At 48.1% G+C, this 25,824-nt stretch overlaps 14 protein-coding genes across 14 annotated transcripts; 3 read left to right on the top strand and 11 right to left on the bottom strand.

Annotated features, from left to right (window-relative positions):
* Positions 1-195: 195 nt before the first annotated feature.
* On the top strand, positions 196-1,147 carry LCP9604111_4460 (SDR family NAD(P)-dependent oxidoreductase; the record flags this gene model as incomplete). Its single annotated transcript, XM_039072162.1, has 4 exons — positions 196-216; positions 276-714; positions 774-860; positions 924-1,147. The coding sequence occupies 4 exons, from the start codon at positions 196-198 to the stop codon at positions 1,145-1,147; spliced, it is 771 nt and encodes a 256-aa protein (XP_038929502.1).
* Positions 1,148-1,802: 655 nt separating this feature from the next.
* On the bottom strand, positions 1,803-2,753 carry LCP9604111_4459 (4-hydroxybenzoate octaprenyltransferase; the record flags this gene model as incomplete). Its single annotated transcript, XM_039072160.1, has 1 exon — positions 1,803-2,753. One exon carries the CDS (start codon positions 2,751-2,753, stop codon positions 1,803-1,805), a length of 951 nt encoding a protein of 316 aa, XP_038929501.1.
* A 685-nt stretch (positions 2,754-3,438) lies between these two features.
* LCP9604111_4458 (FAD-dependent oxidoreductase) lies at positions 3,439-5,071 on the bottom strand (the record flags this gene model as incomplete). Its single annotated transcript, XM_039072159.1, has 4 exons — positions 3,439-3,921; positions 3,990-4,360; positions 4,435-4,706; positions 4,767-5,071. 4 exons carry the CDS (start codon positions 5,069-5,071, stop codon positions 3,439-3,441), a joined length of 1,431 nt encoding a protein of 476 aa, XP_038929500.1.
* A 475-nt stretch (positions 5,072-5,546) lies between these two features.
* LCP9604111_4457 (uncharacterized protein) lies at positions 5,547-6,336 on the bottom strand (the record flags this gene model as incomplete). Its single annotated transcript, XM_039072158.1, has 2 exons — positions 5,547-5,763; positions 5,816-6,336. 2 exons carry the CDS (start codon positions 6,334-6,336, stop codon positions 5,547-5,549), a joined length of 738 nt encoding a protein of 245 aa, XP_038929499.1.
* A 603-nt stretch (positions 6,337-6,939) lies between these two features.
* LCP9604111_4456 (uncharacterized protein) lies at positions 6,940-8,493 on the bottom strand (the record flags this gene model as incomplete). Its single annotated transcript, XM_039072157.1, has 2 exons — positions 6,940-8,205; positions 8,269-8,493. The coding sequence occupies 2 exons, from the start codon at positions 8,491-8,493 to the stop codon at positions 6,940-6,942; spliced, it is 1,491 nt and encodes a 496-aa protein (XP_038929498.1).
* A 446-nt stretch (positions 8,494-8,939) lies between these two features.
* On the bottom strand, positions 8,940-9,989 carry LCP9604111_4455 (uncharacterized protein; the record flags this gene model as incomplete). The annotated part of the gene is made up of 4 exons (XM_039072156.1): positions 8,940-9,446; positions 9,540-9,686; positions 9,755-9,775; positions 9,828-9,989. 4 exons carry the CDS (start codon positions 9,987-9,989, stop codon positions 8,940-8,942), a joined length of 837 nt encoding a protein of 278 aa, XP_038929497.1.
* A 628-nt stretch (positions 9,990-10,617) lies between these two features.
* Positions 10,618-12,367, bottom strand: LCP9604111_4454 (putative extracellular exo-polygalacturonase; the record flags this gene model as incomplete). Its single annotated transcript, XM_039072155.1, has 9 exons — positions 10,618-10,662; positions 10,732-10,806; positions 10,856-10,957; positions 11,063-11,251; positions 11,301-11,461; positions 11,516-11,574; positions 11,630-11,730; positions 11,794-11,996; positions 12,058-12,367. 9 exons carry the CDS (start codon positions 12,365-12,367, stop codon positions 10,618-10,620), a joined length of 1,245 nt encoding a protein of 414 aa, XP_038929496.1.
* Positions 12,368-13,156: 789 nt separating this feature from the next.
* Positions 13,157-14,001, bottom strand: LCP9604111_4453 (mitochondrial pyruvate carrier family protein; the record flags this gene model as incomplete). Its single annotated transcript, XM_039072154.1, has 4 exons — positions 13,157-13,373; positions 13,435-13,571; positions 13,721-13,736; positions 13,811-14,001. The coding sequence occupies 4 exons, from the start codon at positions 13,999-14,001 to the stop codon at positions 13,157-13,159; spliced, it is 561 nt and encodes a 186-aa protein (XP_038929495.1).
* Positions 14,002-14,464: 463 nt separating this feature from the next.
* LCP9604111_4452 (L51/S25/CI-B8 domain-containing protein) lies at positions 14,465-14,960 on the top strand (the record flags this gene model as incomplete). Its single annotated transcript, XM_039072153.1, has 4 exons — positions 14,465-14,550; positions 14,620-14,726; positions 14,808-14,840; positions 14,902-14,960. The coding sequence occupies 4 exons, from the start codon at positions 14,465-14,467 to the stop codon at positions 14,958-14,960; spliced, it is 285 nt and encodes a 94-aa protein (XP_038929494.1).
* Positions 14,961-15,107: 147 nt separating this feature from the next.
* On the bottom strand, positions 15,108-16,359 carry LCP9604111_4451 (DODA-type extradiol aromatic ring-opening family dioxygenase; the record flags this gene model as incomplete). Its single annotated transcript, XM_039072152.1, has 4 exons — positions 15,108-15,571; positions 15,626-15,786; positions 15,835-16,007; positions 16,066-16,359. 4 exons carry the CDS (start codon positions 16,357-16,359, stop codon positions 15,108-15,110), a joined length of 1,092 nt encoding a protein of 363 aa, XP_038929493.1.
* A 662-nt stretch (positions 16,360-17,021) lies between these two features.
* Positions 17,022-19,889, bottom strand: LCP9604111_4450 (uncharacterized protein; the record flags this gene model as incomplete). The annotated part of the gene is made up of 3 exons (XM_039072151.1): positions 17,022-17,149; positions 17,206-19,473; positions 19,523-19,889. 3 exons carry the CDS (start codon positions 19,887-19,889, stop codon positions 17,022-17,024), a joined length of 2,763 nt encoding a protein of 920 aa, XP_038929492.1.
* A 1,319-nt stretch (positions 19,890-21,208) lies between these two features.
* LCP9604111_4449 (uncharacterized protein) lies at positions 21,209-21,729 on the top strand (the record flags this gene model as incomplete). Its single annotated transcript, XM_039072149.1, has 3 exons — positions 21,209-21,246; positions 21,308-21,492; positions 21,602-21,729. The coding sequence occupies 3 exons, from the start codon at positions 21,209-21,211 to the stop codon at positions 21,727-21,729; spliced, it is 351 nt and encodes a 116-aa protein (XP_038929491.1).
* Positions 21,730-22,582: 853 nt separating this feature from the next.
* On the bottom strand, positions 22,583-23,642 carry LCP9604111_4448 (palmitoyl-(protein) hydrolase; the record flags this gene model as incomplete). The annotated part of the gene is made up of 6 exons (XM_039072148.1): positions 22,583-22,688; positions 22,754-23,142; positions 23,210-23,263; positions 23,321-23,411; positions 23,489-23,500; positions 23,563-23,642. The coding sequence occupies 6 exons, from the start codon at positions 23,640-23,642 to the stop codon at positions 22,583-22,585; spliced, it is 732 nt and encodes a 243-aa protein (XP_038929490.1).
* Positions 23,643-23,849: 207 nt separating this feature from the next.
* LCP9604111_4447 (uncharacterized protein) lies at positions 23,850-25,313 on the bottom strand (the record flags this gene model as incomplete). Its single annotated transcript, XM_039072147.1, has 2 exons — positions 23,850-25,207; positions 25,283-25,313. The coding sequence occupies 2 exons, from the start codon at positions 25,311-25,313 to the stop codon at positions 23,850-23,852; spliced, it is 1,389 nt and encodes a 462-aa protein (XP_038929489.1).
* Between the last annotated feature and the right edge of the window lie 511 nt (positions 25,314-25,824).

Genomic DNA, 25,824 nt, shown 5'->3' with positions numbered 1-25,824 from the left:
ATGATCATAGATTTCTCTGTCATATGCGGGGCCAAGAAATAATTTGAAGACACGGCCTGGATAAGGTACTGCAAAGGTTAGTGGGTGTAAACCTAGAGACTGCACTCAAAGACTGTTTCCAGGGTCTACTTTTACCTCCCAATCGAATTGGACTGTCATTTCTCTTTTTCTTCTGTTGCTCATTATACCAAAGTTATGTCGCTGCTTCAAGACATTGTAATGCCCCAGCTGCTAACATCTCTCATCGTCCAAATTTCTTACTAATTGCGTTCTAGGTTGTGATAATCACCGGTAGCGCCTCTGGAATTGGACTGGCAACAGCCACAGCAGCTCTAAGCCAAGGGGCGAGAATTCTAGGTGTTGATGTCTCATCAGCACCTGTCTCACTCAATGAACATCCAAATTACAAATTCATGCAAGGTGATCTCACCCATGAGACGACACCAAGGCAGGTGGTAGAGACCTGTATCAAAGAGTTTGGTGGACGAATCGATGGTCTGCTCAACATTGCTGGTATCATGGACCAGAATTCCAGCGTTGATAGTCTCTCAGATTATATGTGGGAACGATGCATTGCAGTCAATTTGACAGCTCCAGTGAAGCTCATGCGTGAGGTTATTCCTATTATGCGACAGCAACAGAGTGGTAGTATTGTCAACGTCGGCAGCAAGGCAGCTACGAGTGGTGCTTCGTCCGGCGTTGCTTACACAGCTAGTGAGTATATCCATATGAATCGAGGTATGCATCAGCATAGTGACAGACCTACTTTCCAGGTAAACATGGGCTGATGGGCGCAACCAAAAATGTTGCATGGAGGTACAAACAAGAGGGAATTCGCTGCAATGCCGTTTGTCCCGGGGGTACGTGGACCAACATATGCTATTAAGATCAAATTTGTGTTAGAAGCTTATGATTTACACTAGGAGTTCCAACCGGTATAGTACAGGCCTCTGACCCAAGCACTTGGGACAAGGATGCACTAGGAACAATGTCTCTAATTCACCAGGCACATGCTGCTGATAGGCAGAAAGGACTGGGGGTTGAGGCTGAGGATATTGCCGACTGTCTTCTATTCCTGATCTCTAGTCAGAGCAAGAGAATTAACGGGGCAATCATTCCCATCGACAACGCCTGGTCTGTGATCTAACTGGAGATTCGTTTTGAATTTTGGATTCGGTAACGGGAGGAAAGCTGAATGAACCAAACGTTGGGCTTGAAATCTTAATAAAATTCAATTGAAAATTTACTTCTCGATATATATGAAGACTGCGAAAGTGTATAGCGCTAGTCAGGTATTAAGTCTCGAGTTCTTGATCCAATCTGTGTGCCATTGTTCACCTAACCCACCTGAGTCACGTGAAATCTCCACCGGTTGGTTGAACTTCCAAGGTTGCTTATCAGTGATTACTTAATGGTCTTGAGAATACGCATCATAAATACCGGAGGCTTAATTACATTTAGATCTTTTTAAGGCGTTATTAGACAGATATACTGTACTACATATTCTATGGATGCATAGAATAATATACTATTAGCGTTTCATTAAGGTGTTATCCCTTCCTGATTCCACTGGATGGTTAATGAGAGGTGTTGACGAGAAATGACTGGTGGAAAGTTGGTATTGGTGAGGTATTGGTGAGGCTTAAAACCAAATTACAGAAGTTGACCCAACCGGTGGAGATAAGATAGGCCATCAGTCACGTGACTTGGGGTGGGCCACCAGTTAGGTGAACAATGGCACACACGTTGGATAAACTGTCGTCTCCCCGTTACCTTCGCAAGTAGAGAACCATCAAAGTCATCTAGTTACGCAGACAATATTCAATCACAAATCCAAACAACCAAAACAAAGTAGCAAGGAAGAAAGCGGACTTGGCGTAGGATTCAACTCCATACGAGTTCCCTACCCGAGTCGCTTTAAGGAGAACCCAGAACCCGCAGAAATGACCGCCGACAGACACCACGAAAAATGACAGGCCAAGTCCAGTGAAGAATCCTGCCATCGCGAGGAATCCGGTGGATGCATAAAGGAGAGAATATGACAGGAGCTCGATGGACTCCCTGAAACGGACCGCCATGCTCTTCACGCCGACCTTCAAGTCCTCCTCCGTATCCTGGCGCGAATAAATTACATCAATCATGATGATGACCAATCCAATAAACAGGAACATGCACACAGTTGGTTTCATCTGGGATAGAGGATCTAATCCGAGACTGTGCATTGCCATCGGAATGGCCCATCCGATGTTCACCAAAGTGATCTGGGGATAGTCGGTGAATCGCTTGCCGAAGGGGTACAATAATGCAAAAAATGTGATTATAAGGCAATCCACGGCGCAGGGCCATGGAAGATATATCAAAACACTGCCCCCACAGGCGAAGAGAGTCACAGTGAGAAGGAAAGCGTTCTTCGGGGATACTGCGCCTCGTGGCAGTGGTCGGGTTCTGGTTCGAGATATCTGGCTATCCAAGTCCATATCGATAAGATCATCCCAAACACACCCAGCACTTCGAAGGAAAATAGACCAGATGGATAGAAGTATGGTGCGGTGCAAGAGAACAGTGATTGGTATCTTTGTGGGTGAGATGGATGCGCAAAAGGCAACACCCACAAGATAAGGGGATGTATTCAGGTAAAAGCCCAACAGTCGATGAACACGCATCAACTCGGCATAGGGTGCTATTCCAGTGGGAAACGAGCCAAGGATTTTGGCCTGTGGTGGGGCTTCTTCTTTTTCATTCCCTCGTGTCATCGTGGCATATGAAAATGGAATTCGGGGATGAGGACTTCAGCGAATACTGAACCACTGTGCGAAATGGGCGAAATGCAGAGGCAACAATGGTGTAGATATGTAGTGAAGGCGTATCGACAGCCAAATATTAAATGATAAAGGGGACAGTAGAGAAAGAAGTTTATGAATTATATCGGTAAAGGTCACTTCAGGTATCAGATAAGTCAAATCGAAGTGGAAAGTATTCAAGGACACATCTGTAAAAGTCTAACAACAAGAGCATCCCTTTCGCCATCGAGATCATTCCTTGGGCCCTCTTTGGCTCCACTGATTGCATGGCCAGCTAATTCTTATTCCATTTGAGCGAGCTTTTGTTGGCTGGTTACAGATGCATGGATCTACTGCATTAGCTCGATTATTCCATACTATATTTATAAAACTAGATTTATATGCACACCCCCTTGTGTAATTATGTGGTGTTCAGCTAGCCTGCCTTGCGCCTTTGCCTTCGTCGATCAATTTATGATAATGATACTAGTCAGGCCCACTAGTATTTTTAGAATAATTCGAAAGCGAATAATCTCATCGGGTTGATGATCGACACCCGATACTTGAATTATCTTTGTACTGACACTGTCACATATGAAACACAAATACACAAGTTCCTTCACAAAGATCTGCAAAAATGTTTTCTGCTGAGAAGTATTCACCAGAAGGTGGCCGAAGGCAGATATGATCTAAGCCAAGGTAAAAACAAGAATAAGACCAGAGAGGAAACCCAGAGTAGCGTCCACTGCTGCTGAGGCCTTCCTTGGCCTTTGGGAAGACGTGTCACACACCCAGTCTCAAGCCTGTGCGGCCGCGGAAGAAAATCAATAACGTTCCCCCCTGCCAGAGTCTTGGATGTCCGGTTCTCTATGAGGCCACCAACGTATTGGAACACATATCGGCCCACCAGAGCCTTAAGCCAGTTGTCTCGAGTATGGAATCGAGCGCCAAATCTCGAGCGTTCGTATGTGCTTTTCGCACGTTCGTATCGGAGAGTCTTGTATTTTTGGAGCATTGTCTCGATGCAGCTTTCTGATGGTTTGTGCAAGGCATCTGCGTGAACTACCCGATTTATCAGAGATGCAAGGACGGCAACATCTTCAATAGCTGTGTTTGCGCCTTGTCCGATATTGGGTGTCATCTGGCGAAGAGGAAACATTGTTAGATCATTGGAAATCCAGTTCATCCAGGATAGCTGGCAGATCTCACCTTGTGTACGCTATCCCCAAGGATGACTATTCGATTCAAGCTCCACGTTTCAAAAAGCCCCTCCTCGAGTGCCGTCATTGACGATACCAGCTTGGTCTTCCAGAGGTCCCCTACGGTGATATCCCGCCATATGATCACGTCTTGAATCTTGTCACACAGCTCCGCTGCATCATTAGGAGAATACCGAGGAGCGTTAGGATAGGTGTAAACGCGGTCCAATTTTTGGATAATGAACCAAAACACACGACCATCCTTTCCGTGGAAGGTAATCACACAGAATTTGTCGCCGTAATGGTTTATATGCTCTCCGCTTCGGAGTCCGGGTATTGCTCGTGATATTCCGAACACACATGCGTATTCAACCGTAAGAGCTAACGGGAAGAAATTCAGGAGTCAGTTGAAGTCTCCAAAGTAATCAATTTCCGAAGAGGACGATGTTGCCTACTTTGCCTTTCTTGGGGTGTGATCATTCCTGGGTGTAGTTCATCTGCCAGTCGCCACATTTCAGAGCGTATACGGCTGTGGACACCATCCGCGCCGACAATCAGGTCTCCTTGGAATACACTTCCATCCTCTGTTACCACACTGGCACTGTCGCCCAATAACCGCACTTCGGATACTCTCTGGTTGGTAATGATTTTTTCCTTGTTTGGATAGTTCTGAAATAATATTTCAAGAACCTTTTGCCGGTCGAGTGAGACGATGGGGTACTTAAATCTACGTTTGAGTAGTCAGAATTTGTTTGATATCTGGGTTTCAGAGACATTGGGAAGCAACATTTCATGAATTGTCTTTGGCAGGAGACTGCTAAATGAGTATCCGTCGGGGAAGGAAAGATGCATGCGACTTAGTGGTGCAGTGAGCTTTTCCAGACTGTGGTAGAGACCAAGTTGATCGAGTATCTGTGCTCCATTAGGCCAGACTCCAATAAAGGCACCTTCCTGGGGAGCAATGCTAGCTCTCTTTTCGAGAACGACGTGGTCGATATTGGCTTGGGACAAAGAATGGGCTAATGTCAACCCAGCGATAGACCCCCCAACAATGATGACTTTGAACTTGGGAGCTTCCATGCCTTCCTCCATGTCTGCATTTAGAAAAAGACAAATCTTTCTAGTGCTACATATAATGATGTTGTTGGCGGTGAAGAATGTCGGAGATAAATGAAGTTACGAAACAGGGACGTGTACCGCTTCACTTGATAGGTACAATGCAAGTTATTGTTGGCTTTCCCCCTTGATGATCAATATGCCTTGCTATGTGCGGTTTTCCTATTTCCTTTTTCCTTTTTGGGTTCGTCCCTTTTTTATCTATAAAATGTTCCAATGCGCGCAATCCTCGCTCCTTGCAGATACTTGTTTTTTTTTATAGGATTTTATTGATGTATTGTGACACTTCTTGAGCTTCGTAAATATGTGATTTCATGCTAAATACATAGACCGGAGATGTAAGACTTTTGAACGCAACCCAACTTTCATCCTTGCCGAACCACCTAGCATTATACCGTACTCCTCACAGAACAACTTGTCATCCAGCTATCATGCTTCATGATGGCTTTTCCTATTTGCTCTTCTCCTTTTTCTCCTTCTGAGCATTGGCCAACTCCTGACGCTGAATGACATAGTAACAGATCGGATAGGTGAAATCAAGAACCAAGGTCAACCCGATATAGAACTTGCACATTGGGCTTTCAAACCAAGGTCCTGCAGCATTTCCAGTGAGGTAATAGATAGTCAACTTAATGAATCCACCAAAAGTAGCAATCGCTCTCAATAGCCTTTTATCATGTCAATGACGAATGCAAACAGCTGATCTAGCTTTGAACTTACCAAGTCAATAGGGAAGCACCGCGGGTACTATTCCGAGAAAGAATCTGAGCAATTGGCCCCAGGCTTGCCAGCGTTTGACACAGCACACCCCCGTAGAAAAATCCCAAGTCAGGCCCAACCTCTCGCGCAAACGAATATTGGCCGATGGCGAAGCCAATAGTCACTACTCCATATAGGAAGTAAAGGTTCCGTTGAATGAGGGGAAAGTGGTCCCACTCATTGTGCGCATATTTGATGATGAAGATGATGACGATGCAATGAACCAAAAACCAGACTCGGACTCCTCCTTCCCAATGAGCGCTCGCGGTTGGGTAGATAAAGGCATATATGAATTCCCACCCAATGTCATTGCAGAGAGGAAAGATACCTGTGCTGGGAATCTTGTCTTTTCGCGACGTGCGCAACATGCTGAAGTAGTTTAAAGTCCAGCAAATTCCAGCCAGAATTCGGAGAAATTCTGCGACAGATGCCAAGGCATCTCTATGATCCAATATTGCTGAGAGCAGGCTCGATTCCTCCATTGTTGGTGCTTTGTGTAGAGGATCTCAGATGAGCAGTTTTGTCAACAGAATTTCGAAAATGAGAACGAGTGTGTCTTCAGGTGCAGGATATGGTTCTACTTTCGGTGATATCCGATGCCAACGCATGCTAATGCAAGGACTGATCCGATCTACAAGTCTACTAAGTCGTCATGTAATTAGAGTTGATACGGACTTTAAACGTACTATTTTACATATCAATGGATCGTCACTGCACCTGCTATGTAAATAGCTGTATCACATTTCAGGTATGCACACACACATAACATACCGTATAGCCGTATTTGATTATGGGTCTAGTCCGTCCCGTGCGGCCCGAGACGGGATCTCACGCTAAAACAATTTCGTTTCGGTTTTCGAGTATTTTAGTTGTATGTGTATTTATGTACTCCGTATAGAACATATCTCACGCTCTGTATTTTATATCGGGATAATGTGCTTAACCAATACATTACTCTTACAGGAAAGGCAAGTATCGCAACCTTGGAAATACAAATCCAAGAGATTAAATTCAAGTCACCGTACACCGATATAAAAAAACATCACATGAATATAGCTCATTAATTGTGATACTTTGAATACAACCTAGCTCGACCCCAATTTGTGCAATTGTTTTTCGATATGCGTCCATGCATCGGTTCGTAGAACACCGGTTAACCACCAATTCCCGCCAGCATCCTTTCCTATAACTGAAAGAACGTTGCGAAATGAATTTGCGGAGTGCTGAACTCCATTCACATAGCATGGCTTTCCTGTATGTTGAGGGTTCTGCAGGCTCGACGGACCCGAGCTTTGTAACACGGCCGACGAGAAGTCTATGTCAAAGAGACGGGCCTTGTGCCAGTTGGAGCAAGATAGCAGCATCATCCGAGGATCGCCGACCAAGGCCAGATAGCCTGTCTGTTCCATCGTCTGCATTTGAAGTGCTGTCATCGCCTCGACCTGCTCTGGGGTTCGCTGTTCCGTTACAGATTCTCGAATCCGGAGAGCAATTTGGCCTAACGGCTCGTCGGCAACCTGATGGCCGCGTAGAAAGGTCGGCGACATGCACAGTGCATTTCCCATGTATGCACTATTGTTGGACGTAAAGGATTCATGCAAAGATGTCCGCAGGTTTAGCGCATTGTTCACTAGGATAGTTTGGTCCGTCCTGAGCCCCAGCGCGCTGTAAAGACTCCGCACCCACCATCCCAACAGCACATCGCTTTCACTCACAAAGGGCACTGGCTCTTCTTTCCCGCGTGAAGCGCAGATCTCACTGGATGATTGCTGGCAGAGGTTCCGCAAACTGGCGGCGGGAATACAAATGGTACGCCGCTCCTCCTGGCGGTACCACAGTCTGTCAAGAACATTCAATCCGATAAACCACCAGAACTCTTTGCGGCCAAACACACGGTTGAAATGCATGTATTTTTCCGCTGGGGTGCGCTGGCCGAGTTCTGTGAGCGGGTCTAGTCGGAAACCTTGTAGCTTGGGAACCGCCTCTCTGTTCCCTCGAAGTAGAGCAGTCCACGCATTCAAAATTAATGCCATTCCCATAACATCCGTCAGTGTGTGTAGCCATGTGACAGTAATTAGTGTGGCGTCACTGAAGGTGATGATATGTATAGATAGTTGGGGCCGGTCTGAACAGATCCAGTCATCAATATTTTTGGGTGCGTCTTCGCTGCGTAATAAAGGGCTTAACACATCAGGTGATGGAAAGATGGCAGGCGTGCTGGTTGCATGTGGTATTCTGGCGCCAAGGGGGTGGTCGGCAATGCTTGTCTCGTGCTGAGCATTGGTCATGGCGAAAGCCGGCCGCGAGGCGTCGAAACGCGTTGGAATATGATATTCAAGTCTTCCATTTGGCTATCAGGTCGTTCCGGGTCAGCATTAAGCGTGTAAATCGGAGGCCGGTCTCAAACCACCCACGTTCATACGCAATCGAGCACCCAGCTGTCTCCAATCTTTCATCTCGAGCAGTTCCTCGAGCGCACTGCGCAGTTTTGATGTATCCAACACATCATCAAATTTCAGCGAGATATCCAAAACCGTGCCGCGCATACATAAAGCAGTATTCCAGAAATGGAGAGGGATGATCTCATCGCTCGGCACGGTGGCAGGTCGAGGTGGTTGTGTGCTAGAAAAGAATCCCATGATTGCATCACTCTTGGGTAAAGATATAACATATCAGGAGAGAGAAGAAGAACCTTCGAAGTTCAGGCTTTATGTTGTCACTATCCTTATCATACCGTTACATGGATAATACATATAAACTCGTCTTTTTTGATTGTATCGTACGTACTTGGTATTTAAAATAGTGGAACTTCGATACATAAATACATCTATCCGTACGTATGCATGCATGTACAGGTAACTAGTGAAGGCGGCGTATTACCTGTTGTTCAAATAAAATGACAATGAACAAATATGATGCATAGTCACATACTTGTCTTTAGTTAGTCCTGCTTAAATCAGAATCAGGTTGTCTCGTTGCCAGCGTTCAGTTCGCCATCCCTGCCGTGATCGTCAATTCAAATTACGACGTATACAATACAGCCACTTGCAAATGTTTCATTGTGATGTACTACAGACGAGCAGCCCTACTCCCGGCGAATCGATGAACCCAGCATATAGATGCCCTCTAGAGGGTGCTTCTTTGCCAAAGCATCATCCTGTTCCCAGTTGTCGACTTTTAGCTTTAGTCCCGTCTCTTCCTGCACACGCTCCCACAGCCGGTTCCAACTAGCCAAGTCATGGTAATAATATGGCAGGCGCGCGTTGGTGGCGTTCCCTATCGCTTGGTCCCGACAGGCCACAACCCGACACACGATGAGTGAACCGGCCTTCGGGGCAAGCAAATCAAGTACCCTCTTGGCTACCTTGATTTGTGTTTCAAAGTCAAAGACATGAAGGAAAAGGGAGATATAGACAATGTTGAGCTCGCCTGTCAGCTGAGTAACGAGAGCAGATTTATCATCGAGGACATCGGCATCGATGAAATGGGACTTGATAAATGAGCGATCCAGGAACAAGTCAAGGCCAAGCTCAAGGAACTCAGGACGAAGGTCCGTTCCATACAGATTTTGCGATGGGGCGCCGTCATAGATCTGAATTTCCGGAATTATTCTGATTAGCCGGCTCTGGTTAAGGTGGGAAAGATGCAATCGTCGGATGTTATTCATTTGCTCGACACAACTTACCAATTGTCGCAGTTCCTGTCCAAATGCACATCCCAGGTCAAGTAGTCTGTCTCCCTTCTTGACACGGTCAAGCATCTCAGGATAACATGGGGACGATGCGATGCTCAGCTCAAGGAATGAGGCTTGTCCAATACAGGCATAAGGGAACTAACACGTATGCAAATCAGCCAACAACCCTTTGACCTCAGAAAAGATGGACTTAGAGGAGATCTCACAACTTCAAAGGCACGATCTTTCTACTGAGTGTCAATAAATGTTATCGTTCACGTGTGGGGTTGAGCCACAAACCAAATCTTTCACATGTTGCAAAACCTTCTCCGCTGGAATCTTGCTGTATTGCTCGAGAATCGTTCTCGCTGGCTCATTGACCTTCGTCAACTCTGTACTGTAGAGGCTCTTTGGGTCAAAGCCGTTTTTGACGGCGGTCTCGAGTTGGGAATCCGGATGCATGATAGATCTTGATGTAAGGAAGGCCGAGAGGAAAGGTATTGGATTTCAAATATGAGAAATTTCTTCTGCTGTCACTCGGATTTGCAAAGAAGTTCTAAATGGGGTATGAAAATATTGTTTGGGAGTGTCATTAGGTTAAATACATGTCTGCAGTGGCTCAGCGCAGGAATCCCGAACAATACAGAGTTCAGTTCCAGCAATGCGGTGTAGAAAAGCCCACATAGAAAAAAAAAGAAGCAAGGGAGATATTTAAAAAGAATATCGACGTAATCGAGTGGAAACCAGAGTAGATTGTGTGCATACATATGCATCGCCAGGCGCACACGGGATGTAATAATAGTGGGGTCTATAGACTATGTGGCTGGCTGTAGTTCTGGATTGATAGCAAATTCCAATGTGAGGGTATGATTGGGAAACAGTACCATCTATCTCTGCCTATGTATGGAGCGGGTATGGAGTAGGCAGGCTCGGCTATTGTAAACCGGCATCAAATCCGGTCTCGGGAAGAAGTGAACGTTTTCCATGAAGTAGCTACTCTGTACTTTGTACAGGATGTGAGTAGATTTAAACCCCGGAAACACTCACAAGATCCATTCTATCATGCAGTATGTACCAACACTTCTCATCACTAGCTAGAGGAAGCACAGTTCAAATCCAGCAAATTGTCATCGACCTAAACAGCCAGAGGAATAAGTCAGTAAATCTGTTTTCAGCGTTGCACCAATATTCAACATGAACCCACGTTTGTGCAAGTAAACTGATCATTCCCATCGGGGCTAACAACGTCAATGCCACTGGCGTTGATATTTGAGCAAACCTGTACAAGTCAGATGGGGAGTTGTAGCCGGTGGTGCTCAGGCACTTACATCGGGACTTGAGCAGACAATCGTGCCCACATAAGGGTCATATTTCCCAGAGGTGACACCATTAAAATTCTTGAAGAAAACATCTTCAATAACAAGCTTGCTCTGTGTGATGTATGTGTTAGCCTTCGGCGACCAGAAACAAACCATAGCGACGATATCAATTCGGAATGAAGAAAAGAGGGACAAAGAAGATTGATGGACACGTACGGGGAACTCGTTGCAGAGTGTCAAATTCTTCTGGCCGTAGCATTGGGTCACTTCGATGGCATAGTCGACATTGTCAATGGTCATGCTGTCGTAGGTAATGTTCTTCACCAGGCCCGATCCGCCGCCGCCCTGGAGATCGGTAGAGAGCGCAGAGGGAGTCCCAGGCCAGACTTTGATACGCGCACCATCCTTCATGATTGTTAGAGACGCAATTATGTCACTCCAGTACTAAACCTACCGATGCGTTGAACATGGAGATATTGTAGACGAGCACATTCTGCACAATATCAATCTCGCCCGGGTATTGGCCTAGGGAGCCAACAGAGATACCGTGGGAGCCGTTGCAATGAAGATTTTGGACCAGAATGTCGGTAACATTGGGCTTGAATGAGACGCAATCTTGGATACTGTTAGTAAAAGAAGACCGGCTTCAATTTTCCAAAAGAAACTTACCATCTCCGTTGTTAATCACGGAGTTCTGGATAACAATATTCGTTGACCGATAGAGGTCCCTATGTAAGGTATTAGTTACATGAAGCTAGTTCCTCTTTTGATCAGATGACTTACCATCCGTCGGTGTTCTTAGCCACATTCGCACTGCTGCTGAACCCAGTGATATCAATTCCGTCAAAAAGGACGTTGGATGAGTTTGCCACAAAGTGATACCACTGAGGCGAATAACGAAGGTTGAGAGGTCCAATGGTACCTCCATTTAGCCCAATTATACCTACCAGAATCGGCCGCAAGATGAGGGCATCCTCTGCATATAAGTCATACCAGACCTGGCCGTTACCATCCAGAGTACCCTCACCGTAAACATTGACATCCTCACCACCGAGCTGGAAGAACGTGGTGGCGTTTTGGTAGACTTGCTTGAATGCGTTGGCTTGCCAATAATCCGTGTCATTGCTGAATTGGATATGGCCTTGGATTTCTATGGCAGCTTGCGTAAGTACTCACGCGTCTCATATTGGACGCCAACGCGTATTACATACCGAGATCCACATGCTTCAAGAAAGTCATGTCAAGTGCCTTTCCAATCGTGTATGTCTTGTCAGCATCAAAGACAACCTTTCCCCCGTTGTTGCATTTCTTCAATGCGGTAAGAACATTGGCTGAATCGTCGCGTCCATGGCCATGATTGACTACATGACAGGTGCGAGTTCTGGCCTGGCTGCCCGGAAGGGGCTTGAATGGATGGTGCGGTTGGCACGCCTCGCTTCGAGAGTATCCCTTGGCCTGAACTGCGGCACTAATTAGCAAACAAAATCCCAAGGCCTGGTTGAAAGTACTTGAAATCTTCATCGTCGGTGTCAAGAGGATATAGAGGATTCTTTGAGTTAGATTGACAATCCTCTCGGCTCGAGCACCTCCAGAACAGCTTATATATTCTCCGCATTAACAATTTATTTCCTCGATTACCCCAATCTAGCTCAACTGGGTCAAAGCTAGGCATCCCCCTTTGCGGTCATGCGATGGGGTAACCACATCCCCTTCAATTTATTCCGGGGAAACAAGCTACTCCGCAATGTGCGGAGAAACCGGGGTATGGTAATGGCTTGTATAGTGAGTTTCCGTCTCGTCAAAGATCAGACAGGAGATAAATTGATTCGCATTGCGTAAGCATAGCCCCAAGCAAGTTTGATAGGAGGAATATTTGGCGCTGTTTCTCCGGTTGGGAGGAAAATCCCGGATAAATTGGGTAAAGTCCCTAGATCCAATATATTTCGAAGCAATGGAGCGAGATACCGTCAGCACCATGGTTTTCTGAATAGTAACTACCAAACAGAAGATAGTTGGGATTACAAGACGAATGCTAGTAAATTTCTTCGGAATTCTTGACCATGTCTCGCAGAAGGAACAGTAACCAAACATTTCGAAACATGGTTTATATGTACAACGCTGTTTAATTAGAGGACTGAATTCTCGAGGACACGAGCCAGCGGTCGACCCAAGCAAGCAAGCTCGCTTGACCTCAAGATTCCTGAAGGATCACCTCGGCGCAGGTAAAATGTGGCTATAGATACCGGTTGAGATGTATTCAGGAACACTCTTCCAAGTCCCCCCGCCGTCCTCACAGAATTCTTTTCCTATCTAAGTCGACTTCTTAATAGCCTTCTTCACGGCACCCTCAGCCGACTCGATGGCACCCTCAGCCGCCTCGGCGGTAGCCTTGACGGAGTCAACAGCTTCATGCTCAATCACCTTGGCGGCCTCGAGGGATGAGTGAGACTGGCTGCGCTGCCACAAGAAAATACGAGTCACTTGGACGGCACCCACGCATCCAAGGAAGAAGTTCACAGCGGCGAGCCTATGAAGTTATGTCGTGTTAGCATTGATGGCCGGCGGGTCTGCTATCGGGTTCCACATACAGGACGTTACGGGGCTTGATGATCATACACCAGCGAGTCCAGATGGCACCAGTGCCCATCAGAGCAGCGTTCTGGGTGAGAGAGAGCTTCTCGGCGGGACGAGCGAAGTCGGAGATACCCGCGATGACCAGGCACCACTGTTAGAGAAGAATATGTTAGGCATCGTACTCAGCAGGCGCGGAGAGAATCCTCGCAATATACGGTGAAGTCTGATAGAGACGTTGTATCCGGAAGGGTAGCTCGGGGTATAGATGGTGTGTCAGACCAGGAAATCGAGTTATCATACCTTCATAACCGGGGCCCTGTGAAACAGGAAGTTAGCATCAATTCGTAGTAGCAAAAGAGACAAGCAATGCAGCATGATTCGAATTCTTACCAGAAGTGGACAGTCTTCATACCAACAGGGCTGTTCCATAGACGCTGGAAGGCGTTCTGATGCTCAGCAGCACCGGCTTCGGAGCTCTGCCAGCGGAAGCCCTGAGCACCTGGCCGACGGAATGGCGCAGATGCATTGCGGAACGCGAAACGAGCGTTGTTTACAAAGCGGAAACCAACGCGAGAAGACATGTTGATAGCTGAGATGGTGGTTCTGAGGAGAAAGAAGAGGGATGAACCTCGGGAAGGTCGTCGGTGAAGGCGGCGGCGGTGTTTCTGTTGGGAGCGGTAGATAGCGCACTAAAGCACCACACCCGCAGGTAGATAAAAATATAGTCTATAGAAGATAAAAGGAGTACTCTCAAGTAATCCCTATCATCTACTCCGATTAATTATCCCCTACTTATCATCACTCCTGCGCTGTCGCTAGATATGAGGCCTCGGTAGATGTTGAAGCTGAGTAAGCATGGTGCGCTAGTTGATATCGGGACTAGCGGGATTATGGCTGCGCAACGAATCAACGCCGTCGTGAATAATGAACTGCATCGCAGACTGTCCAGCAAATCAATCCCACTACTCCCACGTCCATTCCCCCGTGGCTCATCCGAGACCTCTATTTGCCTAATACTTACGTATGCTTGACCATCCTGCCACTATGACTGGCAAGTACGTTTTCACTCAAGGCCTCAAGGAGCTCCGCTTCCTCTTCTGCCAGACCTCCGAAGCGAGCGCGGCCACAAGGTGCGTACACCCCTATCCATAGCCGATTGGAGTTCCAGCCCACTGATTGACCTTCTTTTGTGCCTATAGGTCTTTCTTGAACCGCGCCTACCCGACTATGAAGAAGCACAACCCCCAGACTCCCATCATGATCCGGGAGGCCGCTGGCACCCAGCCGCGAGTCTATGCCCGATATGGTATGGCAGAACACCTCTAAGCCCATTGTGTGAGCTCTTTGGATAAGCGAATCAAGCTAACATGGCCCCCCCTCTCAATAGCTTTCGGCAAGGAGAAGCAAGAAGGGTTGTCCGGTAAATATCCCCCGCCAACCATAATTTTGCATCAGGTTGCAATGCTAATTGATGTTTCTAGGCCTGTCGGACGCGCAGATCGAAGAGCGCATTACACAATTGGTGAAGCAGGAGCTATAACTTGTTTTTGTTTCTCTGCAGATCTATTTTATGCCCCCCGCGTTCCCACCGTCCTACGCCCATCTTCTGTACCTATAGATGAAATCGAAGCTCATATCCAAAACAAATCCAATTTAATTACTTCCGGTGATGATTCGATGATATCTCTTACAACGCGCTACTAACATTGCCAACCTCACCAAACCGATACTGCGCCCAGCTCATACTCCCCTCGGGGAACGTCCAGATCCTCTTCCCCAGGTCCTCGGCCGCAGCACCAGCCCCAATATGAATAGGCAGCAAATGCTCGAAGGAAGGATGAGCCTGGCGTGCGTCTGGTCTCTTTAATAGCTCAGCCATGGCCTTCTGCCGTTCAGCAGGCGCAGTCGTCACGGCATCCTTAAGCGCCTCGTCGAAGCTAACCGCATACGGCATCGGGGTCGAACTGCCAAAGGCAAACCGCATATCGCGCAGGTTATGCACGGCCATCCCGGACACGATGATCAGGATATTCTGCTCGCGAAGACTCGCGACTGCCTGTCCGAGTCGGTAGTGCTGGTCTGGGTCTTCTGTGTTGAAGAGCGAGACTTGCACGATGGGAACGTTCAGTGGGTTTGTTTCTGGCTCGAAGGCTGCAGTGTCCTCGTCAGCGTCTAGTTTCCGTTTTGATGCAAATTGTCACATACCGCACTTGAAGCTAGCCCAGATGCCGTGGTCGAGTCCGCGCTCAACGCCCTCGGCCGGGATATCGGCTTCTTTCAACAATCTCAGGACTTCATTTGCTAATTCCTTGCTACCCACATTTGGGTACTTCTCTTTATAGTAATGACCTGGGAAGCCATAGAAGCTAAATCCAGTTAGTTCGGAATTTCCATGATTTCGATATCAAACATACTCATAGATCAAATCAGTCTTCTCGGCGGTATTCACCTGGATCGTATTTCGACCGGCCTGCCAATGCGCCGAGAATACCACGACAGCCTTCGGCTTCACCTTGGTTGTTATCTCGCGCCCAATCTCCCCGAGCTTACGGTAAGCCGGGTGATCGGTCTCGTACATGACGTTTGGCTGTGGGTATTAAATCAGCTTTTAGTCCATGATAAGAACCAGGATATAGATAACTTACCCCGCCATGGCTGAGGAAGTAAATAGGTGTTTTCATGCTGGATTTTACGTCTGAGTTTCCCTTCACTGTCGCAGCTGCTGCAATGGAAGTTGAAGCAGATAGAGGTACTGCCGCTGAGCGCGCGCAGGATCCAAGGAGGCGTCGGAAGCCGAACAGATTGGCGGTGTCTTCCCAGAATAGAGCAATAAGTACAGCCGTGAGAACGGTCAAAAGAGTGACAAGAGCGATTTTGTGTCCGCTGAATGAATGGGGTGTTCGTGTTTCCGAGTCGTTATGTCGGCTTTCGGAAGACATATATGGCTTGTTTCGGATGGAGCTGGCAATGTACTACCTTGTAGAAATCACCAAACAGCTTCTATTTATATTGAAATGTTCAGACAAAAAGAAAGACAACTTATTCCAGGGAACTAGAGCTGATTAATTAGATGCTTTTGGAAGCGCAGAGAGCCCGATCATAAGGCCAAGCATTGGAAATTAAATCCAGTCAGTGCGGAATTCACCCGTTGACGACCCATATATCCGCTCTGCAGCTTTGGCTCGGATTTACGGGTATCTCAAGGGGAATTGGGACTTCTTCGTATATGTATACATCGTACGTTAAAAAGAAAATTCGTTCAACAATCTATTAATGTATACAAATGCTACAGCCAGTTGATATTGGTTTCACCGTGTCCATTCCAGTCATGCACATCCCATTCGTAAAAAATAAAAATAAGAATAAAATGGGGGACCAAAGAAGGTAAAGAAAAGAAGAGCAATTCGAAACAAGGAAGAACATTGGAAAAAAAAAGGATATGAGCAAGTAAGAAAATAAAGTAATCCAGCAGTCCATGGGGTAGAAGAGAAGCGTTCTGGACCGGGGTAGAATACATCAAGCGCCGGTGATCATGAAGAGAGATGCATACATGCAAGCCATATTTCAAGCGTGGCAAATCATGAAGGACGAAGATATCCAATTACATGAGAACGCAGTCCCCATCACTCTGCTTGTTAACGGCTGAGCGTGAGAGACGAGTCTTTTGCATTCGGCTTCCGCCCTTCTTAAGGTCTTCAAGACGCTCACGGGCCTTGGGGTATCCTTGGGCTGAAAAAAAGGTTAGTTGGCTAGAGCGAAAAACAGTCAAAGGGAGGTCAACTCACCAGCTGCGCGCCAGTACCATCTCTTTGCGTCATCTAGATTAGCAGCAGCGCCGATTCCGACCTCGGTGAAATATCCCATAGCATATTCTGCCTTGGCAAGACCTGCGGTGGCGGCCTTTCGGGCCCACAGATAAGCCTCGGTATCATTTTGCGATAGAATACCCTCCGATCCGGTAAGATACCAACCACTAAGGGCGAGTTCGCTCTGATGTTCACCCTGGGCCGCGGCACGAGTGTACCAGATGATACTCGTGCGGTTGTCAATAGGGCATCCCATCAGACCGTACTCATAAGCAGTACCAAGCTTGAATTGAGAGAACTTGTAGCCCAGCTCGGCAGCATGATGGAATAGCTGGGAGGCATACTGCTCGTCGCGGACGATGATATCATTCCCGCCAGCGTTCTGATACATGAGGGCAAGCTCGTGGAGAGCGTGCGGGTTTTCCTCGTCCGCACGGTCAGCGGCCCGCTTAAGCCACGATACACCCTCCCGGGGATTCCGAGCTTGACCCAGCAGTCCCTTTAGATTAATCATTCCCATTTTGTACATGGCTGGTGTATCACCAAGCGCAGCGGCGCGCTTGTACCATTGAACGGCCTTGAATGGATCACGTTTGGTGCCGCCACCTTCTTCCTGTCCGATCTCGCAGCATACAGCCACGCGATATGCAGACTGTGCGTGGCCTTGCTTCGCAGCAGAGTGATATAGTGAGAAAGCTTCTTTGGGGTCGACTTCCAGCCCCATTAGACCCTCACCGTGGCAGTCAGCCAGGAAAAACTGGGCTTCAGAATACCCGGCTGTAACAAGCTTTTTGAGGATCTTATGTGCATCCATCACGTACTTCTCCTTGGCCTTGGCTTTGGTTTTCGGATCCAGTCTGCTGTTGTCCTCCACCAGAACCGTCGAAGCCTCGACTAGCTTTTTGACGAGTAGAAGTTGAGTCTTCTGATCAGAAGGATTGGCTCGCGCCTGTTGTTGTAGCCGCTGTATCTCTTCAATCGTGACAGGCGCCTGAACCGTTCCACTAGGCATCATTGGCTGTGGAGCAGCAAGGGCTGGGATAGATTCAGGAGTGATGTACTGCCGAACCGGCGCAGGTTTGGATCCTTGATCGTGACCGGGGCGGAATGGCGCTGGGTGGTGAGTAAGAGTATCGGGATTCTGATGAGGATCTGACATCTCAGCCTGGTCGTGGGAATAGCCTGGCTGGTTGGATCGGACAGGGGAAGAGCCATGTGAGTAACCGGCGTAATCTTCGTAACCGTTCGACACATACCCAGCAGAGCCTGGGTGGTCGAAAGCGGGAGCATGGGAAGCTTCTCCAGGAATACCAAACTGAAATCCCGCATTTTCAAACTGATTGGCACCGGCACCGTCTGCTTGTTGAAAATTTGGTTGAGATTGGGATTTCATAGCCTCCGACCCGTTGGGGGTATATGAGTACTCTTCGAGGGAAGAAGTCGGTCCATGGACCGGTCTCTTGACGGGTGTTATGTCCAAACCCATCTCATCAATCGGGGCATGACGAGGGTCGGGCATGGCATCGAAATTAGGCATATCGGGTTCATCGGCAGCACCAGCACCAGACTCATAATAGCTGTCCAGAAAGTCCTTGGGCGCATATGAAACACGATTGGCGGGCTCGGGGGGGATCATCAATGTAGTGGCGGGGATCATCAGTCCTGGGTCTATATCGTTGGGGGCACGAGACCGTGGGGGTCGCATGCTCCCAGCAGTATCAGGACGCATAAGAGGTTCCTTCATGGAGCTCGCTGGGTAATCTGTTTCTTGGTAGGTCGACTGGCCTGGGTAGAGTGGTGCGCCTGAGTAGAGTGGTGCGCCTGGGGCGAGCGGCATCGTTGCGCTTCTTGGTGGCGGATGCATAGACGGGCCCATGGAGTCTGGATAGTCTCTATCAGGTCGACCTGGTCTGCCTGAACTAGCAGCTCGCACTGGACCCATTGGATAGCCACCTCGGCCCCGCCCTGGTGGAGGTCCGCGCGGACCTCCGCGCGGAGGTGGCTGTCGCATATCTGGCCGTCTTCCATCGGAATTCACAGTGTGCGATCTAGGAGGACCCCTGCCATTAATGTCCATTGCAGCCATATCATTCTCTAGCCCTCGTGGCGGACCGCGCCGATCCCTTGGGTCTCTAGGTGCTCTAGGATCTCGTGGGTCTGTAGGCGGCCTCGGATCTCTTGGGTCTCGACTTGGAAAGGAGGGGAAAGGATTATCGAAGGTACCGCCTGGGGGTGGGCGTGCGCCAGCTTATAGTCGGTTAGTAGGGCTTTGGGGTCCCTGTCTGAATTTACGTACGTGTTCTTGACCGCGATTGCGGGGGTGGTCTTCCGCCAGGAGGATAGCCCCGCCGATCATCGTATCCAGGGCCTGGCGGTCGTCCATTTCTCGGACCTGGTGGTCCCGGCGGTCGCATCGAGCGTGGCTGAGATTTCATAGAAGCATATGATTGCGAACCGGAGGAGGTGGACTGGTAGCTGTATGCCGCATCGTCGTAGCCGGGGTCAGTCTGCTGGTAGCTATGGCTACTCATGCCACCGTCGCTGTATCCTCCGTGGGAGCCATCTTGCGAATATCCTCCTGGCGATGTCACAGAACGCGGAGGGGGATTGCTGTATTGTCGCAAAGGCGGCCTCTGCGCTTGATGTTGTTGGGGGTATGACATGGCGCAGGCCGACAAGCGTACTATACAACGGTGATTCGAGTAGTCTTCGAGGATCGTTCACGATCGTGCAAATCTTGTGGGCAGTCGCATGCAAGGAGAAGACAGTTCGGTAAACTCCAGGGGTCCAGGGCTGCAATTTGGAGTTAGCTTATTCATTTCACGATCCATGGATATCCTGAGAAGGCAACCCTTGGGACTCCACACTGATCCTTACCTAGGTACCTCGCGCAAAGCCAAACCGCAGTGTCGAATGACCAACGCGCCTGCCGCAAGCTGATCAAGCACCTGAGGGTGGTCAGGAGCCACACTCCAAAGTGAGTTCAGTGAAGTTCAAGTAAAGAGTAAAGCAAGCGGGGGCAGAATGATTTAGGGGCGGTCGCAGGTGACCCTTTAAATTAAACAAATCGCTTGACCCACAACCGCCAGACACTTTTTGTTTTGTTTTTCGTATTTTCCATGCTTTTCATGCATTTCATGCTCTTCATGCTTTATTATACTTTCCCTTTTTATAGTATCCAATCTCCTTTGCGGCCGTTTAGAGGACTAACGCAAGTGGGGAATATAGAACTGCAGTATCGTCATAGACCCATATTCCTTTTATTATTCTCACTGCCTTTGATGCTTCGATGCAGTATACAGCTGTTATACAGTACATCATTGTATGTGAAGGTAAAGCTCGAAAGTTACGGAGTACATGTAATTCAGTCCACTCGGTGCCTGACGATCAGGGGTGAAGCTGGGGCCCGGGATCCTACACACTATGTCGTCCTGCAAGCCCATCACAATCTCAATTTCAAACCCGACGGGACTTGTTGGCATCCAGTTGTACTTCCCTGGTAACTGTACTTGTACTCCGTGATATTAGCCATAGTTATGTAGGGATTACAGCTGCTCAGGGGTCCCGAGGTCAAACCATGATGACTAAGTTAAACTAAACCCTAGACCAATCGGGCAGCACAGCACCCCTGAGGACTGCCCAAGCTTGTACTCCGTATAACATGTCGCTACCTCGGAAGTATGGACTTTGTAAGTATACATATGTATGACAGACTCCACATCCTGTCTCGGACTACTTCCTCAAGAATGACGGAACAAGCGACAAAAATTGATACAAGTGGCACGCTCGATCGGGCAAAGCGTATTACTGCGCCACATCGGCTGCGCCACGCCGCCTCTAACAGCAAATGAGAGCCGCGATGATGTTAATGATCCATCGGTCTCAGCATCTCGAGTTATATCTCCCCGAGTCATCCGAGAAACACATCGTCATACCGAAGCCTCAAATCGGTAATCAGCATCCGCGCTTCGGATTTACCACAATGTCTCGCGCCGGATTATGGGCGAAGACCATAGCTGGGTAAGTGATACTCGCCTGCATCGTCACAAAAACTTGTGCTCACATTCGGTTCTCACCGTAGTGGCCTCCTCATGGTCGTCGGTGGCCCCGCTCTTGTCGAATATCTCCGACCCTCCGACGAAGAGCTTAGAAAGCGATACAACCCGGATCTGCAGAAGCGCAGCGCCGAACAGGGAGACCGCCGGGCGCAGGAATTCGATGACTACGTCACTAAGCTGAAGGAGTGGTCCAAGTCCGATAAGTCTAGTATGTCTTGTACTCGCAATTTACCCTGGAGATGATTATATCTGCGGTATCGGGTTCGCTCGGCCCTGGGAGTGCATCCGTGGCTAATGGTTATGACCAATTCTTCTAGTCTGGTACGCCGCCCAGGAAGAATTAGATAAAAAGCAAGCAGCTCTAGACGCACAACGCGCACGTGAGAAGGAACAAACGCGGACACAACGGGAGGAGATGCGCAAGGAGATGCTGGGTGAAAAATAATCCCCCGACTAGACCATTGCGCCTCGACTATTGATCTGTGATCATGCTGTGTCCGCACAGAGAATTTGATCTATCTACATCTCCGAACCTCCTCCACCTCTCCTGCCAGTGTTCCATTTTCTCCTCCCACAATTGTTCTTTCCAATCTCGAGGCTTCGAATGCCCGAAGTTTCTGCACTATCTGCAATCTTGGATATCCCTGGGCGTATGTCATGATTTTATTGGCTGTACGATACGTTTGCGACTCTTCCCTCATCTTGCATCTGCAGCCTCGATATCTGAGGCTTATATCAATGTACAACTACCGACTTCTGAAGAGTTTTTCAATATTATAATCTAAAAGCAAACCTCTTCTACTGCATCACGCTGCATATATCCACATACCATCTAGAATTTCTTCTAGGTCTATGGTCGACCGACCAGATGCTAGGATAACTGCGCACATGTAGTAGATTGACCACGCTATCATAAATTACATTGGCATTAGCAAGCTTAAGTTTAAATGTACATTTAATACCACCTGGCGGTAAATATCCCCTAGCTATAAGGAGTAAATGCGTCGGTGAAATACATCATATGGACATAGAGATATATATATTCCGAGGTTCCTACGCTAAGCAGGCGAGGCCCGACTTTATCACTCACACTTACAAGACCGGTATTGAATTGCACTATTATGTATCTCAAAGCTGGATCTGGGCTCGGTTTGTTAATGCTGCGTCTGTATAGATTGTTTCTGCTTTGACAACTGATATCTAGACCAGATGACAGCAGCAAGCAGTACCACAAAACCCATGATCAAGGTATATCTCCAAAGACCAATTTCGGTGTTCTCGTTCTGATCATGACTAAGTCATAAGCCAGCAGAAGCACTACCCTCTCCTTCAGTGGCGAGGGCTTTCTCAATGAACTTCTCTAGATCATCGATTTCTTCGGGGGTCGCCGAGTGACCAAGATCTCTGTAACGTAGGAATATCAAGTAAGCAGACCATCACAATCCAGAACAACAGCGACCAAAACATACTCGTATTGGCTGAAGGAAACATTCTCTAGGCCGAGTTCCTTGAGTTTAGCTGCCGAAGTCTTGCCAGATGCGAATGGGACAACGTTATCCTCGAGGCCGTGGGCAAGGAAAAACGGCGTCTTCTTGTTGGGCCACCCCTCGGGCAGGTAGTTCTTAATCCGGTCGCTCAATAGCATGTAGCATGATAGACCGAAAACACCACCGAGCTTTTCCTTGCTGGTCACACCGGTGAACACGGACATCGCACCTCCCTGGGAGAACCCGCCCAGGATGATACGTGAAGCCTTGATATTCTTTTCCATCTCTTGCTCGATGAGGCTATTGAAGTAGTCGCGGGAGCGGATAATCCCTGGTTCATCCTGGCTTTTAAGGAATTCTTCGAATTCCAACTAGATAGAAGGAGATAATGGTCAGGACTATGAGTTTATTCGACAATTTTGGGCATGGAGGGCTCACATCACCGCCAAGTTTCGAGATGTCGTACCACCCAGGCATGGGCCTGCCGAAGTTCTAATTGAAATCTCGTCAATTGATATTCAATTGATGATGAATATGAGGTTCACATACAACTGTGATCGGGATGTCGGGCGCATTGGGGAAGATGAAGGACACCTCGTCGAACTTGCCGCGGCGGCGCCAGGTCTGGGCAAGGGACATCCTATTAGAAATTAGAAAATCATGGTCAGATGCGACGATCATTGGCTTAGGCTAGGCGATTGATGGGCATTTTCATACCATCCGGCACCACTAGATTCGAACACTGTTAGACTTGATACTAGCGTTTAACTATCTTCCAGCGATACACTTACCTATCTCCCAGCCCGTGGGCCATGATGACAGTGGCAGTGTGCTTCTTGAGCGCCGGAACAATGTAGGGGCCACGAGTCATATTGAAAGTTGATAGTTATATGTTATGAGATGTTAACAAGAAGGTTGGGAAAGGTCAGACTGTAGATTCCCTATGATTCTGCCGCCGATGTTATCGCCCTCTCACCGCCCACCTGATAACAGCATCCGAAGAGCGCTCCCGATAAGTCTATGGATGCACTATTAAACATTAAAAAGTCTATACCCAAGCAAGAATTATCCCCATTGATCACGCCACGTCAAGAGAATATAGGTCCTGCTTGGTCGATTCTACGATTTCATTGATGAGATCAGCTTCCACAACCCCTTGCTGCCAAGAGACAGCTAGCACCAAACACCCATCCCCACCAGTAACAGCCGACACCTCAATGGCATTACCCATCACACTGGCACACTGGGAAAAAACCATCCCCTTGATAGAAGGCAGGTCAGGATTTGTTTGCGGGTCCAAAACGCCGATATTCGACACCTCGAAGCTCTTATCACGGTCCTTGCCAACCTTGGACAAACACAATTCCTCCTGAAAATTATCGACAAACTGAAGCAGACTCGTGCTAGCATTTTTCCCTTTCATTTTCAGGACAGACTGAATCGTCTTACGAGACCGTCTAGCCTCTGCCCATGGGAAGCCTTCAGACGGTGCGACTGTCGCCCGGGAATAGGTCTCTTCGTAGTCTTGGACCCAGACACCCATTGATTCATCAGTGATAAAATCTGGCAGCCAGCGCCGACTCGAGAGCGCGCCGGTGCAGGCGAGCCGCGTGAACTCAGGCGGGATGTGTGCGAAGATAGAGCGAGCGACAATCGTCTGCAGAAGTGCGGTGATTGTCGTACTCTCTTGTCGACATCTGTCTCTTACTGCCTTGACAAGGAGTCTGGAGAATGGCACGAGCCGCAGGCGGGTTTGAGTGGGGAGTAGGACCTTGGAGCCAGTCCATAGACCTGTGGGTCGTCGGGAGTATACTTTTTCCTGGATTATTTTCTTCGCAAGATAGAGTAAGGAAAAAGACATTGGGTGCACTTCCTCGATATTTGGCAAAAGAGGGAGGTTTGGAGACTTGACGATGGATATAGTCTGGTCCGAGGACTCCGTTACGCCTAGGGCTCGTAGGAAGGTCCGATGGAAGGCTTTCCCGGATGTTCCATCGCCAATGGCGTGGTGATATACAAATGCCACAGTAAATTGCCGCTCATCTTCTATATCTAGAAGGACAGAGACTCTCCAGAAAGGATTTGGAGCCCTGAAAGGCGTGTTATGCTCGGTCGCAAGCAAGGTTTGCAGGTCAAGATCCGGGGTAGGCTCGCCATCAGCTTCGGTACTTAACAAGCCTGGTTTTCTGTCCTGGAAAGACACAACTTGGTCAAGATCAATTTCTGGCAGCCGTACGAAATAGGGGTCTCGTGTGTCTTCGTCCGCCACAATGGCGGATAGCGACGGATGTTCCGCGATTGCGGCCTCGCATGCCTGATAGACATAGTCTTTGACAGGTAGCACGAACGAGTCTGGTAGGAAATAATTTGCTGATACAGCAACGTTTAAGTAAAACATAAGCTGATGACGTGACGTTGAATATTGTTCCAATCGACCTTACTGGGGTCAGGCATTGTTGACTTTCGGAGAAGGTTCCCGACTGCTTTTGACAGGGATCGGGATCTACTCACCAACTGGACGCAGTATCTCAAGGTTCTCCATCATGGACTATGCCCTGGACTATGCTAGCAACTCTCTCCGTTTGTTGGATGCTCATGTCTTGAGATGATCCATTTTCCTAGTTGCCTGATATGTCAATCTACCCGCACACGTGACACTTCATACTATCTGCCTTCCACTGCCATGCAAGGGCGATGAGGAATACTGGATTTTACCGAGACTATGAGTTTGCTCATCCAAATACTTTGCGAATAATTACTAGGACGACACGTGGGATTACCATCTTCTGGGTAGACCTGTTCGTCAGGGTATAGCGATTGCAGAGATCATTGATCTCAAATTGTCAATGTCCTTGATGTACTCTCTATATGTAACGTAGAATTTGACATTCAATTTCGCTGCGCTGTCGGCATAGGTGACTGGGAATTCCCTGTCACGTTATCGGCCGCCGGTTTCGTCTTGAAGCAGCAGAGGTCAGCAGATGCAACATAGGGTTAATTGTAAGGCTCATCCTGTCGGAAAGAAGACAGCAGAACGATGAGAACGCAATATT

This window comes from Penicillium roqueforti, assembly GCF_015533775.1.
Source record: "Penicillium roqueforti strain LCP96 04111 chromosome Unknown scaffold_09, whole genome shotgun sequence".
Classification (NCBI taxonomy): Eukaryota; Fungi; Ascomycota; class Eurotiomycetes; order Eurotiales; family Aspergillaceae; genus Penicillium; species Penicillium roqueforti.
Note: the sequence above shows the minus strand (reverse complement) of the source record. Positions and strands in the feature narration are given on the sequence as shown.